Source organism: Nerophis lumbriciformis, linkage group LG06, assembly GCF_033978685.3.
Source record: "Nerophis lumbriciformis linkage group LG06, RoL_Nlum_v2.1, whole genome shotgun sequence".
NCBI classification, from domain to species: Eukaryota; Metazoa; Chordata; class Actinopteri; order Syngnathiformes; family Syngnathidae; genus Nerophis; species Nerophis lumbriciformis.
The window spans coordinates 39,083,800-39,104,599 of NC_084553.2; the positions used below are offsets into that span (position 1 = coordinate 39,083,800).

General features: G+C 38.6%; 1 protein-coding gene across 1 annotated transcript; it reads right to left on the reverse strand.

Annotated features, from left to right (window-relative positions):
- On the reverse strand, positions 1-20,781 carry phf10 (PHD finger protein 10). Its single transcript, XM_061964280.1, has 12 exons — positions 20,597-20,781; positions 18,568-18,677; positions 17,329-17,459; positions 17,064-17,147; positions 16,852-16,976; positions 16,594-16,743; positions 13,107-13,216; positions 9,537-9,675; positions 8,044-8,178; positions 3,487-3,595; positions 2,859-3,047; positions 1-1,119 (listed from the first exon to the last, which is right to left on the reverse strand). The coding sequence occupies exons 1-12, from the start codon at positions 20,666-20,668 to the stop codon at positions 1,022-1,024; spliced, it is 1,452 nt and encodes a 483-aa protein (XP_061820264.1). The 5' UTR covers positions 20,669-20,781; the 3' UTR covers positions 1-1,021.
- Between the last annotated feature and the right edge of the window lie 19 nt (positions 20,782-20,800).

The following is a 20,800-nucleotide window of genomic DNA, read 5'->3' on the forward strand; positions in this document are numbered from 1 at the left end:
AAGTGATTATTACATTATTAACCAATCAACATTTACTAGCCACTACAGCACTTTTATTAGAACACTAGAAAAATAAGTTTCTTTTCAAGTCTAATTCAAAATGAGATTTACTGTTGCTTGTACCAAAAAAAAAGACCAGCATTGTTAGACCTGTTGCAGTCAAAGGCACCATTACAATGTAACAACAATGTAAGATTACCTTAAGTACGTAAAAAGGACAAACATTACACACACACACACACACACACACACAAAAATCCACAATTAGCACCGTGTCACAATTCAAGACAAGTTTGCATCAAGAAAACAAAAACATTTTCAAATTTAAGTAACTGACCTTTAGTTAGGTTTGATGACTAGTACATTAATAAGAGCACCCCTTGTTCATACAAAACACAGAAAAATGAACATTTAAAGTCAGAATCACATTGGCAATTGATAACAGTTAAGGAAACAAACATAAGGAATGCTGTATGTGAGGAATTTTAAAACATTTGACAAAAATCTAAACAAACCTAAATGTGGTCTGGAAAACTCAAAATATGACTCAGTTATAACTACTGGTAAGTGAGGTAAAAACGGTGTTCTGAAGCATGCATGATTGGCGATGACCGATGGTACAGTATGTCAAAATGGAGTACACTACTTAGCTGCCACCAGCAGATGCAGGGTTGATTCAGCCGCATGTAAGGTTGTCTGCTACGGGCAGAATTACTGTGCTCTTTTGACTTTGAAACACTAGAACATACAGCCTGAGACACTTCTATCCGATTGAAAAATAATACAATGAATAAAAAATTGGTAATAGTGTACAATAAAGCATAAGGTTGTTTGGATTTATGCCAACGTTCCACATTGAGCAAACAAGGTAAAGACCAACCGCAGCAAAAGTTTGTGATGAGGGGTGTTTGAAGTCTAAATTATAGGCATCCCTCTCAAAAAAAGGAGAATCCACACTTTTCAGTGTAGAGTAGACTGTGATCTGGGACAAAAGAAAAGTAGGATTTGGTCGTTAACGATGTCATTTCTGCACGGATTTGGGCTTTTTTGGCGTTTTCACTCCCCCTTTCTTCTTGGGAGTGCTGAAATTTTTGCCACACACCTCACACACCCAAAGACCTGAAACACCAAATCACAATTAGTAGACATATACACAAAGACAACAAAGGGGTGCCACAGGGCTTCGTTTTGGGAAGCCTGTTCTTCATTGTGACATAATGAATAATTATTAATCATTATGCAAATTAATGATTTGGGTCAAAATGTATCTGATGCCAATATGCATTTCTATGCAGACGACACCAATATTTGCTGCTATGGATCCTCTCTTGCTCAGACCACTGAACCCCTAAAGAAAGATGATGACACGGTCCAGCATTTACTTCTACAGTTAAAAACCAAGTTCTTAAAGGGGATGTTTGTAACTTCTTCACAGTAACATTTTTCAAAGCATAAAATATATCCCTAAATAAAGGTGGGTTCCAAGGTCACAAAGGTTAAAAGATCTGGAGGGATCTAGACCACAAGGAAGTGTGTTGAATGTACAAAACCCAAAACCAGTGAAGTTGGCACATTGTATAAATGTTAAATAAAAACAGAATAAAATTTTTTTGAAAATCCTTTTCAACCTATATTCAATTGAATCGACTGCAAAGACAAGATACTTATCGTTCGAACTGGAAAACTTTGTTAATTTTTGCAATATTTTAGCTCATTTGGAATTTGATGCCTGCAACATGTTTCAAAAAAGCTGGCACAAGTGGCAAAAAAGACTGAGAAAGTTGAGGAATGCTCATCAAACACTTATTTGGAACATCCCACAGGTGAACAGCTGTGCTTTATAAAATATAACAATAACACCACCGGCTAGCTTATGTTACTATTCGTGGTTTAACAGAACACTTTTGTTTGACAATTGTCTACATTTTTCACAATTACTCAGTTTATGGAATAACATTTTTTGCCGGCCGGAATAAAATTATTGGTGTTTACGGCTGTCACTCACCCGGTCTCGTCAACACGTATGCGCAGGGAGCGTGTGCACACATACAAAAGCAGTCCAAGAGAAGCAACGAACAATTTAAAGTTAAAGTACCAATGATAGTCACACACACACTAGGTGTGGTGAAATTATCCCCTGCATTTGACCCATCCCATGTTCACCCCCTGGGAGGTAAGGGGAGCAGTGAGCAGCAGCGGTGGCCGCACTCTGGAATCATTTGGTGATTTATTTTACTACTTATTTGCAGTCATGTTGTTGTTATGATAAAAATACATTTAATGACAGCTAACGCTCGCGATGCAAATTCCTATCAAGAGCTAACAACACCTATACATGTGTTACATACGTATGAGAAGCCGTAAGAAGGCGGGATATACTGTGTAAAATACTTTGGAAAGTTGGCGCCCTCTAGGCATCTGTGTAAATATTGAAAACAGCCCCTATAATGCTCACAAGACTCAGCCTAGGTTGTTTTTCAACTGTAAGACAGCGATCCACACTATTTCAGCAGTTTCATAGAGGCGGTACATTAATATAAATACATGAGGTGGTACATGAATATAAATACCTTGGCGTCTAAAATGATGACTCCCTCACTTTAAAGCCACACGTAGAAAAACTAAAACTTGAATTGGGATTATGGAGGTTAAAACAAATGCCTTATCTCTACAAATTATGGTTATCTTTTTTACATGGATCTTTGTCTTTATGTATTCAAATGTTGGACATTTTTAATTAATATGTCCTTCCTAATCTCTTTGTTGGTTGTAACTTTGTGGCCAAGACTCCCTTGTGAAAGATGTTTTTAATCTCAACATGATTTTCTTTTGGTTAAATGAACAAATAAAAAAACAACCTGTGGGGATGGAGTCCATGCCCACGCAGAAGGTGTGGAAGCCTCGGTCACACTTGTCGCAGAACATCATCTCGTCCTCATGGTGGGGCTGCTGACACACGGTGCAGGTCTTACACTCCATGCACTGCCAGCGGTATGTCTGGATCACACGCACCAGATCCTCGTTCATTTTCAGGCAGGACGGGTGGCCTGCATTTGGGTATACAAATGTAAGGCAATTACTATGAATCGACATTCATTATTAGTCATAGCAGCCATAGCCTTTTCCCCTTAAACCATTAGAAAAAAAATTGAAAAGTTAAAGTATTGCTATAATAGTGAAATATTTCGTAAATAAACTAGCAAAAAAAACAAAGATTTATTCAACGAACAGATGTGTGTCTGCTTTGTGATCAATGAATTCTACACTGAGAATTGATGAGTCATTAAAAAATGACCTGCAACACAGGAAGGTGGTCCATTACAGTGTTTTCACAAATTCATAAAAAATGAAAGAAAATCTTTTTTTATGCGATGTTGAGCCCTAAAGTCCAGTTACAAACAACATGTGAACATGTTCCAAAAAAAAGACTGTGACCTAATACTACATAAACAGGAAGTGTCCTTGGAAGGAGGTGTGTGTACTCACCACTGTTAACACACTGGGAGCAGTGAATGAGAGCCTCTGGTTTGCCTTTCTTGTTGGCCTCTCTACCCTTCTGGCAAATGCCACATATAGCTCTGGGAATGACCTTAGGCTGCAAGGCAGAACAACGCTATAAACACCAGCCAGCAGTGCGTTCTCAATACACAGTGCAGTCCATCTTAGTACATCAGCATTTGGGAACAAAGGGAGCTACAATAAATTAGACGTTGGCACATTGGAAAAACACATTCTATCAACTGATAGCTCAGCAGTTTTCCACATGTTGAATCCAATCAGAGGACTTTAGAAGTTTGTTAGCACAGGAAGCTTATCACTTAATACCCTCAGATGGTCCTAGAGAGGACAAATCTGTCAAATCAAAAAGCTTAAAAGTTGCATTTGGCATTCCACAAAAAATGTATGGGTGCTCGGTACACTTCATTTAATTTAATGTCACTGGCTCAAAATAAAAACATTTCCCCACCCCAAAAATATAAGAACACCACCAGCATGAATAAGTCTAAAGGAATAAATTGAACATTAAAAAATTAAATTTTTCTTACAATGACAAAGTAAATTGAATACAAATTGACTTGATTCATGGCTCACTCACTCACTCACTCACTCTCCTAGAGTGTGTGCACACACTTGCACAAATACGTGCGTGCGTACACACGCGCATGCACACACACTAAAGCAGTCCCAGAGAAGGGACCAGCAATTTGCAATGATAGCTAATATCAGTAGCTAAATTTGACTAAACCACTTTCATGAGCTGATAAACATAACTAACGTGTAGGGATGATGTTCGAAACCGGTTCTCCCGGTTGTTCAATAAGAAAAGAACCGATTCCATGGACTCAAATCCCTTTTTGAGAACCGGTTCCCGTAATCGAGGCCACTATAGTAAAGAAAAAGAGTTGGTTCTTTATTCGAATCCCTGGGAACGAACCCCGTCCCACAAGAAATGCCCTGTGGGACATCACAGGAAATGAGCTCAGTCTAACGACTGAGCTACGTCAGCAGAAGTGCACTTTTTGGAGAGCTGTATTATGTTCAGTGTTGTGCCCAAGGGACTGATTTTATTTAACACTATATTATTATTTATGCACCTATAGTGATCACAGAGACAGGTTGTTTTTGTGTTACTGTATATATTTGTTTTTCTAGAAAATCCCACTCAATATACTTTGGGTAACAACAGTCAATATTTATTTATTTTATTTTTTTAGGGGGGTAACAGTCAATATTTTTTTTTTTTATTATTATAAAATAAAAGTGAGCTTTTGTTAAACCAAATATTGTGTTTTTTTCCATATACAACAACCTATCTGGACTCGATAAGAGAATCGATAAGGAATCGGTTCGATAAGAGGATTCGATAATGGGCTCAAACTCGATAATTTCTTATCAAACATCATCCCTACTAATGTGTGTGCCAAGTAGGTGAGATTGATATGGTCTAAAATATATATTGCGATATAAATTGCAGCCTCCCGCGATAACGATACATTTTTTTGGAATGTAAATGATGACACCGTTTCAAAACAGGTTTCAAGGGCTCTTGTCTACTGACGTATACGGTATGATATTGTGGTATTTTCTCAAACATAGGATTAATCTACTTGTTAATATCTGTTTATTGCTGTTGTAAAATGGTTCTATCTACACTTCTGTTAAAATGTTATAAATACTTATTCTTCTGTTTGATACTTAACATTAGTTTTTGGCGATACTACAAACATGAGTACCGATCCAATACCAAGTAGTTACAGGGGCAGTATTGATCATACCAATACTGGCACTACAAACAACATCATCGAATGATTACATTCTTGATCACAATTACAAATCACGCAAAAACAGAATGGCTGTGTAACAATGTCAAACAATATTGCAAATGTTTCCTTATTCCCTTTAATTACATACAATATTTTGAGACAGATAAACTTAAATAGTGCAAAAATAACTCCTTTAGTTTTTGCAGGTCCTCCTGTTTGCAGGAACTTATTTTCTGAGTTTGTACCAAAAACGACAAAATATTTTTATCTAATCAATGTAGTATTGACCATATACTGATACTATACTTGATTTTGTTACTGTTGATATTTTTATGGATCGGCTTGCCCCTGTTGACATTCAAGAGCTCTAGCATAGCGGTTAGCATTGCTTCTTGTATCCTCCTACGATGTGTAGCGTAGCATGTTTAGCTATTCCACGTCCTCCATTGATAATGCTACTTGTAAGAAACATACTTTATTTGCCGTAATGGAGGAAAAGATTAGTCTCGGTAAAAAGACGTTAACCACTAGCCTGCTAGCGAGGACAGTGCATGGCATTGAGACCGCAGCCCTTGGTTTGTCTCTGTCAAATTCACATGACACAGAATGTGTCATAAACATGCACTATCACGATATGACGATAGCATTTAAATCTCTATCGTCGGCCAAATTTATATCCTATATCGTGCATCCTTAATGTTATGTTGGGCGAACTTTTTGTGCCAAAAACTAGAGAAGGGCGGAATGTAATGCTTGCAGCAGTTTGAAAGTTAGTTTCCTCAAAGCAGCTGCGTAACAGTTTTAAACAATATTCTCAAGTCCTTGGGCAGAATCAAATGTAACGTGGAATACCCCAAAAATAGTGTCATTTGAAATTCCATCATACTTTTTTGAAAAATGATCATCATTTGTGATGTTACGCGACATGTCAGCGTATCTCATGAGACTTCAGCCCAGTGAGCATTTGCTATTTTTTCCGTTTTTTGAGACAATTCCAGTGATGGCCAAGATTAAAAAGTATGATGATGACCATCGATCAGCAGGAACTCAATACAATTCATTTCTATAAATAACACAAGGCTTTGTTGATTACAGCAGTAATTATAAATCGGTTTGGTTTTGGAATTGGATTGCATTGTTATGGTATTGCTGTGTATTGTTTTGTTGGATTGATTAATTAAAAAAAAAAAATATATATATATATACATATATATTAAAAAATATTAAAAAATCGATTAAAAAAAAAATAGAATCGATTCTGAATCGCACAACGTGAGAATCACGATTCGAATTCGAATCGATTGTTTCCCACACCCCTAGTAAACACTCTATAATGCTTTTAATGTGATTAATAGCTTCATCATTTATCCTAATCATATGATTTTGAATGAGAACAAGAAACATTAAATTTAATAACAGCTTTGTTACTCATAAATGTTTTTAATTCATAAGCTGCATTGTGAAAATGTCACACTATTCCAAACACTTTTCAGCAACGATATAGTCATGAAAATCCATTGCATATTAATCTGTACTGTGGACTGTGGTAGTGTTTATTAGCCTGCAACACTCCGTTATATACAAAAATCTGGGGATATGGAAAGACTATATACATGTATAAATACATAACTCATTAGGAGGTGCACAATACTTTGAAGTAGCACCGCAAACTATACTCTCTCACATATTAAGATATTTTGATAGTTAGCATCTAAGAATCATTGTTGCACTCATTTAGAAAAAAAAAAAAAAAAACAACGAAAAAAAAAAAAAGAGTACATGGACGCAGATAAATTCTGGCTGCCAAAACATGAGTGCATGATTACACTGTAGCGTCTTAAAAGTGGTAAACACAGTAGGAAAACAACTTTGTGCACACTGCAAAGAGCTGAACATAACTATTTTACAGTAAGGGTAGATTCAAATAATTAAAATGAGGCTAAATTTAACTAAAAATGTTAAACTTATTACAATGCCTTAATAACTATATTAAAATAAATAATTATTATTTGGAAAAATATCTTATATTTAGCAGTTAAGCTCAGTGTGAACAAGTTTGCCATGTTGTCACCACTCTGGTATTATAGTAGTGCTCTCTTGTATTTACCCACAGTTCAACAGTACATCACATGTTGTTTAAACACAGCATAACACTAACACACACAGAGTAAACATTTAAGTGTATTATACACTTCAGGTATACACGTTAAAATGCTCATTACTTTTAACATCAACTATTTCTTGAAAGAAATCACAACATGGTGGTTTGTGTTCTGTGTGACCAATTTTCTTTCCAATGGTAGACAAAATAAATTAGCAGCCAAAAATATCAGTATACTTGTCTTGGAAGTATCCTTTTTTTTTCTAGGACAAGTGAAGCAAAAACTTAAGATGCTCAAAAAACAAAAAAAATATTTTGTCTTCACTGGTAAAAGTGCGTAAAAAAAAGAAGAAAATGTTTTTTTAAATTGTTCTTATTGCTCACAGTCTGATTGGAATGGGTTGTGGGGAGGGGAAAGATTGTAGTAATCCTAAAAGGGAAAAAATTGAAGACAGGAGCCTCAGTGGGTGTCTGTGTGTGCAAATGTGTGCTGGTCCCTGCTGAGACAAACCGTAGAAGCCAAAAGTGAAGAAAGCTATAGGGGAGGGGGTGTCAGGATGGTTGGAGTAAGGGGTGGTAGTAGCAGTAGTAGAAAAAAGGAGGAGGATGAGGAGGAGAAGGGGGAGAAAAGTGCTGCTGCTGATGTTGGAGAAGAGTTCAGTTGGTTTTGTCTTCTACCTTGTACCCGGGGGTGGCTTTGTGGGAGGCAGAGTGGCGGTCTTTACTCGGCGTGGAGGTCCTGTCTTTGGCCTTGGATTTGTGGCCTCTTCCCTCCTGACTTTCTATGTCTGATGTGTTGCCTGAAGAACTGTCCTGCAGAGATTCACAACAGGGAGAAGTGAGATGATGATTGAACAGACAGGTTCAAGGATAAATGTTGCACTGTACTTATTTGGAGTAATTCCCGCACTATCGAAAAATATGCAGATTAGATGTCTCGTAAGCACCTGCTGTTTTGGGTTGGGTTCTCTGGGTGGCTGGGGCCGTACTTTGGCTCCCACACATACTGGCAGACAAATATATTGTATATACAAACACACATACATACGCACAATTATTCATACATAAATACGTACATTCATTAATAAATACATATGCGCATGCACGCACGCAAGCAAGCACGCACACACACACACACTATACAAACATACATATACTGTACATACATACAGTATATACACTCATGCATATAATCATGTTTCATCAAACATATTAACGTTGTTCCCCCAAGGTGAAACTCGGTAAATTACAGCACACTGATAAAGCTGAACCTATTTTACTCTAACAATTTACAAGGTTAATATAGTTCGCTCCTTTCTTCCCCTCCATTTATCGTCTTTCTTTTGTAAGTCAAGTTTTCATTACATAGATGTAGTGTTGCATTTGAAACAATTGTATTATTGACAAGAGGTATTTATTGTTATTATCAGTGGCCTAGTGGTTAGTGTCCGCCCTGAGATCGGTAGGTTGTGAGTTCAAACCCCGGCCGAGTCATACCAAAGACTATAAAAATGGGACCCATTACCTCTCTGCTTGGCACTCTGTATCAAGGGTTGGAATTGGGGGTTAAATCACCAAAAATGATTCCCGGGCGCGGTCACCGCTGCTGCTCACTGCTCCCCTCACCTCCCAGGGGGTGATCAAGGGTGAGAATGCAGAGAATAATTTCGCCACACCTAGTGTGTGTGTGACAATCATTGGTACTTTAACTTTTTAACTTTATTGTTCATTATCAATAGTGCTAATTCTACTGGTATTTATTTTGCTCCATTTGTAGTGCAATGTTTATGATCATGTTTACTTCACTAACTGCTTCTTTGCTATCATTTTTCGTATCATGTTTTTACATATCGTATTTGCTGATTTTCTGTTGTTGTTGTTGTCTCTTTGTCTTAGCCCCCTCTTCTCGCAATTTCTCCCTGACTTCCTTTTTTTCTTCTTTCTATCCGCTCATGCTCCAGTCCGGCTGCGCTAAACATTAAATAAATCCATTCAATAAAGTAAAATACAAATAAGGCAATAAGAGGAAGTATCCCACACTTTTCTTTTGTAAAGTAAATCTATACAGCAGATATGGGCATCTACATCATCAACATGATTTGCCTGAGTGGTTGTACAGGAGCTCCTGCCCCCAAACATAAAAAAGATGTTTAGTAATCCTAATGCCTTACGGAAGAATTCTTGTTCTTTTTGTCATCGTCTCCATCATCCGAGTCAGGATCAGAGTCCAGCGCAGGGAGCTCTGGATCCAGTGGGGGCTGAAACAGGGCAGTGTTCAAAGGCAGGTACCGCAGCTCATTGGGAGAGTACCTGTTAAACACAATGCCCACATGTCACAGTGCAAAGGCATACATGATAACACAGTGCAATTATCATTCAATCGTAATTACCTGTAGACCAGCATTTGAACTGTCATACAAGTACAAAATAAAGTTAACCGCTGCTAATAATAAGAGGTGATAATAAATAAATGTAGCCAATTTAAAATTAAATGACGAAATGCAATGACGGCAGTGCAAAAGGAGGGAGCATCCGAGTCAGCTTGCATGAATTCAACTCACTTTAACTGAACAGCCAGGACAGAGATCAAAGTACCTTACGGACAAGCACTATTTGGGATGGGCGATATGGCCTGCAATTAAAATATATATTACAAACTCCTGTGACAATTATATGATTTATAGATGGATCTATGTGTGTGTATATGTATGTATGTATGTATGTATATATATAAATATGTATATATATATATATATATATATATATATGTATGTATGTATATTAGGGCTGCAACAACTAATCGATTAAATCGATTAAAATCGATTATAAAAATAGTTGGCGATTCATTTAGTCATCAATTTGTTGGATCTATGCTATGCGCTGAGGCTACGTTTTTTTTTTTAACCTTTATTTATAAACTGCAACATTAACAAACAGCTGAGAAACAATAATCAAAATAATAGGGGTGTAACAGTACGTGTATTTGTATCGAACCGTTTCGGTACGGGGGTTTCGTTTCGGTGCGGAAGTGTACCGAATGAGTTTCCACACGGACATATTAAGTAGCGTACTGCACGTTGTGTAAACAATACTCAAAATGCCGGACATTTGAGGCATTTAAGAAACTCCGCTCTGACAGCCCCGCAAATGAGGACATGTCCGGTGAAAAGAGGACGTATGGTCAGTCTATCCTAGCCCGTTAGCTGCTAGCATGCTAGCAAAAGAGGACTAGCAGCGATCGATTTCACCGGACGTGTAACCGATCGCTGCTAGCATGCCTCAAATGTCCGGCATTTTGAGTTAGGGTTGCGTGTATTTTCAATGAACGTTCAGGGTTAAGAAGGTTAAAAACACAACAAATTGTGCGTGCAGCAGCATTCGTGAGGGAGGGGCAGAGACAGAGAGAGCGAGAGAGTTATGATAAACGCGCATGCGTCGTCAGGCTCTGCTTTTTATCGATACATTTATCAGATTTAATTTTTTATTATCTATAGCAGGGGTGTCAAAAGTGTGCATTTTTGTAACATTTTCCTTGTTTTATTTGGCAAGTTGAAAGAACATGGCGCCAGTATGCTGTGTTTTTTTTTTCAATAAAATACTGGAAAGGATAGAAATGTAGTTTGTCTCTTTTATCCGATTATTAATCGAAGTAATAATCGACAGATTAATTGATTATCAAATTAATCGTTAGTTGCAGCCCTAATGTATGTATGTATGTATATATATATACACACATACACACACACACACACACACACACACATATATATATATATATACATACACACACACACTTGTTAATTTAATGTTAATATCTGGTTACTTTCTGTTGTAACATGGTTCTCTCTTCACTTCTGTTAAAATATAATGAGGACTTATTAGTCTGTTGTTTGATACTTACAATAGTTTTGGCGAAACTACAAATTTGGGTATCGATCCAATACCAAGTAGTTAGAGGGCCAGTATTGGTCATACCAATGCTGATACTTCAAATTTCAAGATCATTAAATGATTGCATTTTGATCACAATTGTAATCAGATGGAAGTGTGACAATATCAATTATATATTCAAATTGTGTTTCACTATTGGCTTGATTTAAATAATGTGCTTTTGCCCTTAAAGCCCTCCTGTGCTCCTGGACTTATTTTTTAAGTTAGTAAACAATAACGACAAAATATTTTTTGATAAAAAAAAAATATTGATCTAACCACTGTAGTATCAACCATATACCGATACTACAGTTGGTATCGTTACTGTCAATATTTGTTTCGATCCAACCACCTTTGTTTACGTTTAAGAGCTCTTGCTTGTGGTTAGCATATTCTGCTACTGTGTGTAGAATAGCATGTTTAGCCCTTCCTCATCAAGAAACAGTTTATTTTACGCCATGGAGGCAAGGATTACTGGTTTATAAGTGGCTTTGCACTGTGGAGGGACATGAGCCACTAGCGAGAATGCTACATTGCGTTGAAGACGCCTTTGTTTGCTTGTCGCTGTCATGTTTGCAGAAGATTTCAACACGCATTAAGCCAAATTTATCATTATACAGGTAAAAGCCAGTAAATTAGAATATTTTGAAAAACTTGATTTATTTCAGTAAATACCATGGTCCTTAAACCAGGCACGGGTAGATTTTGCGCTGTGTGCAGGCGCCAAGTCCTGTTGGAACTTGAAATCTCCATCTCCATAGAGCAGGTCAGCAGCAGGAAGCATGAAGTGCTCTAAAACTTGCTGGTAGACGGCTGCGTTGACCCTGGATCTCAGGAAACAGAGTGGACCGACACCAGCAGATGACATGGCACCCCAAACCATCACCCAACCATGCAAATTTTGCATTTCCTTTGGAAATCGAGGTCCCAGAGTCTGGAGGAAGCCAGGAGAGGCACAAGATCCACGTTGCCTGAAGTCTAGTGTAAAGCTTCCACCATCAGTGATGGTTTGGGGTGCCATGTCATCTGCTGGTGTCGGTCCACTCTGTTTCCTGAGATCCAGGGTCAACGCAGCCGTCTACCAGCAAGTTTTAGAGCACTTCATGCTTCCTGCTGCTGACCTGCTCTATGGAGATGGAGATTTCAAGTTCCAACAGGACTTGGCGCCTGCACACAGCGCAAAATCTACCCGTGCCTGGTTTACGGACCATGGTATTTCTGTTCTAAATTGGCCCGCCAACTCCCCTGACCTTAGCCCCATAGAAAATCTGTGGGGTATTGTGAAAAGGAAGATGCAGAATGCCAGACCCAAAAACGCAGAAGAGTTGAAGGCCACTATCAGAGCAACCTGGGCTCTCATAACACCTGAGCAGTGCCAGAAACTCATCGACTCCATGCCACGCCGCATTAACGCAGTAATTGAGGCAAAAGGAGCTCCAACCAAGTATTGAGTATTGTACATGCTCATATTTTTCATTTTCATACTTTTCAGTTGGCCAACATTTCTAAAAATCCCTTTTTTGTATTAGCCTTAAGTAATATTCTAATTTTGTGACACACGGAATTTTGGATTTTCATTTGTTGCCACTTCAAATCATCAAAATTAAATGAAATAAACATTTGAATGCATCAGTCTGTGTGCAATGAATAAATATAATGTACAAGTTACACCTTTTGAATGCAATTACTGAAATAAATCAAGTTTTTCAAAATATTCTAATTTACTGGCTTTTACCTGTATATCATATCATTTGTATAGGCTTCAAAAACATGGAAAGAAGTAAACTAGTGTTTATTGTGCAGTAATTTACCTCTTGTAGTAGTCTTGGAACTGTCCTGGTATGAGAGCAACAGGGTAGGGCCCTGTCCTAGTCAGATCTGGAGCAAGAACTTTAAACCTGCCCTGGGGCACTTGAATAACCTAGGACGAAAAAAAAGCAAACAAACATGCAATTTTAATTAAATGGTTATGGAGTTTATAGCAAAAATGATAATTGCTGTGATTTATTAGAAATATATGTAGTAGTACGACATAAAAATGTATGTTGTACGATATAACTGTCTATTGTTTATATTGGAATTTCAACTTCCAGGCTGCAGCTAATGTAACTTCATCAAAACTGTTACTTTGCAGGAGCCGTTTTACGTCATTTGAAAGAACTTTACGGCAAAAGCCGACAGAAGCATGTATGTAGCAGAGAGAGAAAGCACAACAGAAGCTAACACAACAAAATCCAAAAAGAAAAACAGAGGAATTTGGATTAAAAAAAGTCAGACACCAACCAAACAACAGTAGGCTACTCGGCAAAACATGCCGCAAACAAGTAATTGCTAGCGACTTAAACAAATTTATTATTTTCTGTCACATGAAGACACGGCTTGAAAAACAGTACAGGAACAGTGTTAAAATTAGACAAAGTACAGTACAGAGTACAGTACAGTGAAATCACAATATAGAAACGCCTCAAACCTCAGACCTTTACATTGTACCAAATATGCCTCTGTGTGCAAACCATGTCTTTCCGTACAAATTCTTTATTCATTCATTAATTTTGCATGCTGCTTTAAGGCCATCATGGGCTGCTATTTTGATGACATCCCTTCCTGTACACGCGGCAACGGCCACTTTAAAGAGGTGTGGCCCCCTATGTCACATCTTATTTACATCATGTACACAAGGGCAGGACCGGGGACCGGTACCGGTAACGCATTTGCTACCGAGCCACATAGAAACATTAAATAATTTATAAACGACTGCATTTTCTCCGACTTAACTTTTGCCTGTCCCACTGGACACACCAATAAGCTTGTGTATAGATGTGTTATATATTTGTGACATGATACAATACACATTAATGAACATATAAAATATAAATGTGACAGATTGTAGCCAAAGGCTGATTTTCATCTGCAGTCCCCAGCAGGTTGATGGTATCCTGCTGGGGATCTCATTGCAAAGAAACAAGCCCAAGGCTCCCACTAATTCAGCGTTATAGTCAGTTGTATATTTCATGCACTTATTTTTGCTTTATTTATCTGGCACAAGTAAAAAGCCGGCTCCTGAAAATAATGCTTACATTAAACCGGTTTGTGATGCAAAAAAGGTTGGGGAGCCATGCTCTATCCCAGTTACACCCTGCACACATGGGCACAGCCATTTTGAAGAGCTTTGACGTCAAGCAGTACTTCTGACGTGTTTATTTCCACAATCGTCGTACTTTAAGTGGTCAGCGCTGTCAGTCTGTCTTAGAGATCACTTTGTGTGATCAGAAACACTTTAAATGTGTCCAAACTCTCACAGTACAGCTTCAGGTTGCTAGACAATCGCTTTGAACTTTAAGCATTTTAGCTCGTTGGCCTGCGGCACCTTCTGTTCAAGGATTTTATCAACAAAGGGGGTTTTGTTCCGCAGCAAGTCTTTAGTTGTTTTTAGACCGAAAAAGATGCCACAGCGGACCTTTATTACAGCGGAGGAGAAGGCACTACCAGGACACAAGCCGATGAAGGATTTACACTGTTAAGGGATTTTCTCCGTGTTTAATTGAGCGCTACAATAGGCCTTATGACATACGGTACTTGCCAACCCTCCCGGATTTTCCGGGAGACTCCCGAAATTCAGCGCCTCTCCCGAAAACCTCCCGGGGCAAATTTTCTCCCGAAAATCTCCCGAAATTCAGGCGGAGGCCACGCCCCCTCCAGCTCCATACAGACCTGAGTCCGCTTTCCCACAATATAAACAGTGTGTCTGCCCAAACACATTATAACTGTAGAATGATCAAGGGCGAGTTCTTGGTTTCTTATGTGGGTTTATTGTTAGGCAGTTTCATTAACGTCCTCCCAGTAACAACACACAACAACAGCAGTCATGTTTTTGTCTACCGTAAAGCAGTTCGTCTGCCGTAAACAGCAATGTTGTGACACTCTTAAACAGGACAATACTGCCATCTATAACATCAATAACATATACGGCTTTTAGAGAGTGCAGTGCACAACTGCGCACACAACAAGGAGACGAAGCAGAAGAACGAGGAAGATACAGCCATGGCGACGCCGACGACGAGTCAGATGAAGAAATACGCTTTGTTGCACCTTTCCTGCCTGACTCCGGCGATTAGTTGCAAATCTTGCTTTATTGATTGCTTGCACACAGCCAATCCAACACAAAACAATCTAGTCCCCGCCCGCACTCACGCTACCGCTCCCTCTCTTCTCTCGCCAACACACTCACTGACGTCACTCACCTCACATGCTCACCTATTAAAGGGCCACACACACACATACGCTACTGTCATAACAGCTTGTAAGTTCCAAGCCGCAGCTGCGATTGGACCTGGATAGCCTCCGGGAAGAAGTAGTGGACTACCGAGTGCTTGGCACTGAAGATCTTCCTCAGGAAGCAAAGATTGACCGGTTTTGGGCCATGCTAGGGAGAGATGGAAGATTCCAGACTCTAATGCATTTGATGAAAGCACTTTTGTGCGTGCCACACATCAATGCATCATCAGAGAGGGTGTTCAGCCTGGTTAGAAAAATAGTGACAGAGAATAGAACAAGGATGGACAATTCAACCCTTAACTCAACAATGAGTAGATGAGTGTTATGTGTGTGTGTATATGTGTAAATAAATGAACACTGAAATTCAAGTATTTCTTTTATTTATATATACATATATATATAATAAAATAAATATATATATATATATATATATATATATATATATAGGTATATAGCTAGAATTCACTTAAAGTCAAGTATTTCTTAGATATATATATATATATATATATATATATATATATATATATACGGTATATATATATGTATATATATATATATATATATATATATATATACGGTATATATATATGTATATATATATATATATATATATATATATATATATATATATATATAAAAATATATAAAATACTTGACTTGGTGAATTCTAGCTGTAAATATACTCCTCCCCTCTTAACCACGCCACCCGCCCCGCCCACCCCACCTCCCGAAATCGGAGGTCTCAAGGTTGGCAAGTATGTCTTATGATGGCATTGTGTTCATATGTATGAGGGCACCTGTGGACCTTGTTTGAGTGTTAATAATAACATTTTAATATTTAAGACATTTAATATTGCTACAAACATTTTTCTGTGCTACCAATTTTTTTCATTTAGTAGCACCGGTGCTACTGGTGAAAAAGCTAAGCGTACAGCACTGACAATGAGTAGTTATTATGACTAATAAGCGGGTAATAAGTACAAAGTATGAATAATATTTATGAGAGGTCCCAAGTAAACTTACATGTGTCTGGAGGTCAAAGTAGGCCCTCCTTTCTTCCATTCGCTCCCTGTTGAAGTTACTGTTGAACTCTGCCGCTTTTTTGGCTGCCTTCTTAATGTATTCCGGAACCTTACTGGCCTCCACCTTCTGATGGTTCTGCTGCTGCATTTGCTGCAAGAGCACAGCAGACATTAAATGGTAAATGTGAGGTTTTTTGGTGAAATGTATTACAGTAAACTAATCAACCGACGCCAACATGAAACATTGTTGTGTACCTACAGAGTACTCTTTAGCTATCCTCTGTCGCTCTCTCTCCTGCAGTATGACCGAGTACTCGGAATGTTTGGAGGGATACTCTTTTATCATCAGGTCAATCACCTCGTCACTGCGCAAAGCTGTTAAACCTTGAAACAACAAGAACATGGTTAAAGTATCTTAACTCACAACCATTTTAGTAATAAAAGACGTGTGGGTACTTGAATGCTTCCTACCGAGAGTACATTGCGTTTCTGTGATCACATTCTGTTCACGCAAGTAAAGCTTCTCTTTGTGCGACAGGTCCCTCCGTTCCATATCTGTAAAATAGTACAGATAATCAAATAAGTACAGACACTACTTTACAGATCAGTTTAAACTTCTTACGGTCTATAAAAAGTAATATTACACCATGTTACCATCACACTTTTAACTACAGATAACTTTTCGATCTTACATTTTCAATTATTTTGGTCGACATTATTCACAACTAATTCATACCAGGGTACTTCCTCTTGAAGGATGTGACTCCCAGATACTCGCTGACCTGCTCTTGCAACATGTAATACTCTCCCGTATCATCCGGTGGCCACTTGTACTCTGTCAGGTTCTCTGCTGGGAAATATGTTGGACTGGAAGAGGCAAGGGAAAACAGCAGCGGTTGGACGAAGGCGTAAACACAAAAAGCATCATGCTTAGAGGGGAACGGAACTTCTTTTTTGGAATTTTGCCGATCATTCACAATACCTACGCAAGACATGAACACATATGTTATTTTTTATGCATTCTAATTAGTGATATACAGCAAGTTCTAGGTGGTTAACAATGAAGCAAATTAGATTCATCTATTGCACCCAGCCGATGAGCAGCTGCATCGCCTCTGAGTTGGGGAAAGTTAATTCTAGATTATAAGTAATGTCTCTCACTTATATAGTAGAAGGTTGTGGCCATAAACAGATAAGTTGGTCATTTTTGACATTCAACTTAGACCCGAAGAAAGCAGGCATTGTACAGAAAGTGATTGTTTTATTATGTTTGTAGATTGTATTTCTTGTTAAACACTTAGAAATAGTGCTATTTGCTAGATCTGCTTTTTACTCAACTTCCAAAATGTGTAACTCCTCGTCTTTATATTCAGGCTCAAAAATATAAGATTCTGGATCATCATTTGTCCCAAAGTACCGTATTTTTCGGACTATAAGTCGCAGTTTTTTTCATAGTTTGGCCGGGCTCCAGTGCGACTTATATATGTTTTTTTCCTTTTTTATTATGCATTTTGGGCAGGTGTGACTTATACTCCGAAAAATACGGTAGTCATTGTTGGCTACCATAAGGTCTGCCATGATTATTAGTAGTTGTTGCTGTTGTTGTAGGAAATAGCAAACATTCTGATGCATCTTTGAAATCAATGGGCTGCTGTATGCTCAAAATTACCAAAATATTTAAATATTACATGTTATTATAATTGTTACTGCATTACATATACTTACAGCATATATATTAAACGTTGATGGAGGTTTTTGGATTTGTTTTTAAAGTCCTTTACAGGCGAAATAATGCAAAACCCAATTCCCATTACTTCCATTGTTAGCTGACTTTTTCTAGCGTTTATTTACAAGTTAGAATGCATTAAAAAAAAAGAAAAACATGTGTGCTTGTCTCACATTAGGATTGTGAAAGTTAGACAAAATTCCAAAAAAGTGCAGTACCCCTTTAAAGTTAAAGTAGAAGCAGACCTACCCAAACTCTTGACTGGAAGTGTCACAGCTTCGTGAACTGTCTCCTGAACCCATTCTCCGCCTTTTAGGAGGTTGGCTGCCATCATTAGACTCCTCTTCCGTTATGTCCTCCTGAAGAAAAGTAAAGCCCAATTAAACTCAACATCCATCCATCCATCCATCCATCCATTTTCTACCGCTTGTCATGTACTTGCAAAAAGGGAACCCCTGAGCAATTATATTTAACAATCCAACAAAGATCATCTCAAATATCTGTATCGTTTTATAATATATGTATTGGTTTGAGTCTACGAAAAATGGCTTTAAGATGTACTTTTATTTTTAATTTTTTTGAGTGGGTGGGTACGAAATAAACCAGTGTGCATGTCCAGTCTTTCACATATTAAATAAATAATGTTTACTAGACTTGTAATGATATTATACTGTATTGGTAAACTGCAACATACCCCGATTGATGGAACATTATTCAATCAATCAACATCACAATGGTGCACAAAGTGTTTTACAGGACAAATAAGTTAAAAGCAACTAAAACCATGCATATTAAAACAGTAATAATAAATACTTATGGAAATTATTTGTTAAAAGCCAATTTAAACACATATGTTTTTGGTTGAGATTTAGGAGCTTCTAGCTCCGTGATGGTTCGCAACTCAGGTGGGAGGGAGTTCCATAACTTCGGTGCGAATGCGGAAAAAGACCCATCCATCCATTTTCTACCGCTTGTCCCTTTCGGGGTCGCGGGGGGTGCTGGAGCCTATCTCAGCTGCATTCGGGCAGAAGGCGGGGTACACCCTGGACAAGTCACCACCTCATAGCAGGGTCAACACAGATAGACAGACAACATTCACACTCACATTCACACACTAGGGCCAATTAAGTGTTGCCAATCAACCTATCCCCAGGTGCATGTCTTTGGAGGTGGGAGGAAGCCGGAGAACCCGGAGGGAACCCCACGCAGTCACGGAGAGAACATGCAAACTCCACACAGAAAGACCCTGAGACCAGGAATCAAACCCAGGACCTTTGTATTGTGAGGCACATGCAATAACCCCTGGCCCCACCGTACTGTAATATTTTAGTAGTTCTCAACTTGTTTAGCTGAATGACCCACAAACACTCAAAATTAGTCATCACTGCACACAAGGTGAAATATAAAAAAAATTGTTTGTCAATGTCTTAATAGTTTTAAAGATTATAGTTTACAGCAGAGGTGTCCAAAGTGCGGCCCATGGGCCATTTGTATCTCACAGCTAATTTTTTAATGGCCCACAACACCCTCCATCAATCCATTTTCTACCGCTTGTCCCTTTTGGAGTCGCGGGGGGTGCTGGAGCCTATCTCAGCTGCATTCGGGTGGATAGTGGGAGGAAGCCGGAGTACCCGGAGGGAACCCACAGTCACGGGGAGAACATGCAAACTCCACACAGAAAGATCCCGAGTCCGGGTTTGAACTCGTATTGTGAGGCCCATGCACTAACCCCTGTTCCACCGTGCTGCCTGGAAAAAGAACCATTACTCCATTTTTTTTTAAACTCTAGTCCATGCTACTTCCAAAGATGTGTGAGAAGATGAGAGCAAATTCCTTGGTGGGTGGCGAACAGTTGAAAATTCAGCCAATTATGCTGGGGCCAGACCATGGATGGCCATAAAAACAAAATTGATTTTAAAATGTATCCTAAAACATACTGGGAGCCAATGGAGAGCAAAGAGAACCCGGGTAATATGGGCATGTTTTGAAGCATGAGTGAGGAGGCGAGCAGCTGCATTTTGTACCATCGAGTACTTTAGAAGAAAAAAAGTATGTGTAAAAAATTAAAATTGTTATCTCAAACACACAAGTCGTGCACTTAACAGGCGACATTGTCGTATAAAACAAAACATAAACAAAGGGCTCATACTGCTATTCACTAAGAGTGGTAGCCATTGGAGCGCTCCAAAGCCGCTAGCTTAATAGGAACAAACGCAGAAGACCTCCTAAATGTGATAAATCTGCATTTTTTTCATTTTCTACGAAGTAAAGTTGTCACCTTTAGCGACTGTGCTCCGGGAGTAGCTGGGTTACTGTCGCACGGTGGTCTCGGTGGGAGCACTGCAGCCATCTTTGCAGCTTGTAGCTTTAATCTAGCTAAACGACTTTTTTTTTTTTCGCTCTACGGGTTTTGTTGGTGGTTAATGGACGTAAGACCGAGCACACTGCCAACTAGTGGCCTTGAGTGACGCGATCAATTATC

What these genes read in the sequence shown, in the direction of transcription:
- phf10 (XM_061964280.1), bottom strand. Translation starts at nt 20,668, where the DNA reads ATGGCTGCAGTGCTCCCACCGAGACCACCGTGCGACAGTAACCCAGCT. An exon ending in TTCCAAGACTACTACAAGAG is followed by an intron (nt 9,676 to 13,106) that starts GTAAATTACTGC and finishes TGTGTTTAACAG; the next exon opens with GTACTCTCCCAATGAGCTGC. An exon ending in AAGCCACCCCCGGGTACAAG is followed by an intron (nt 3,596 to 8,043) that starts GTAGAAGACAAA and finishes TCTGCCTTGCAG; the next exon opens with CCTAAGGTCATTCCCAGAGC.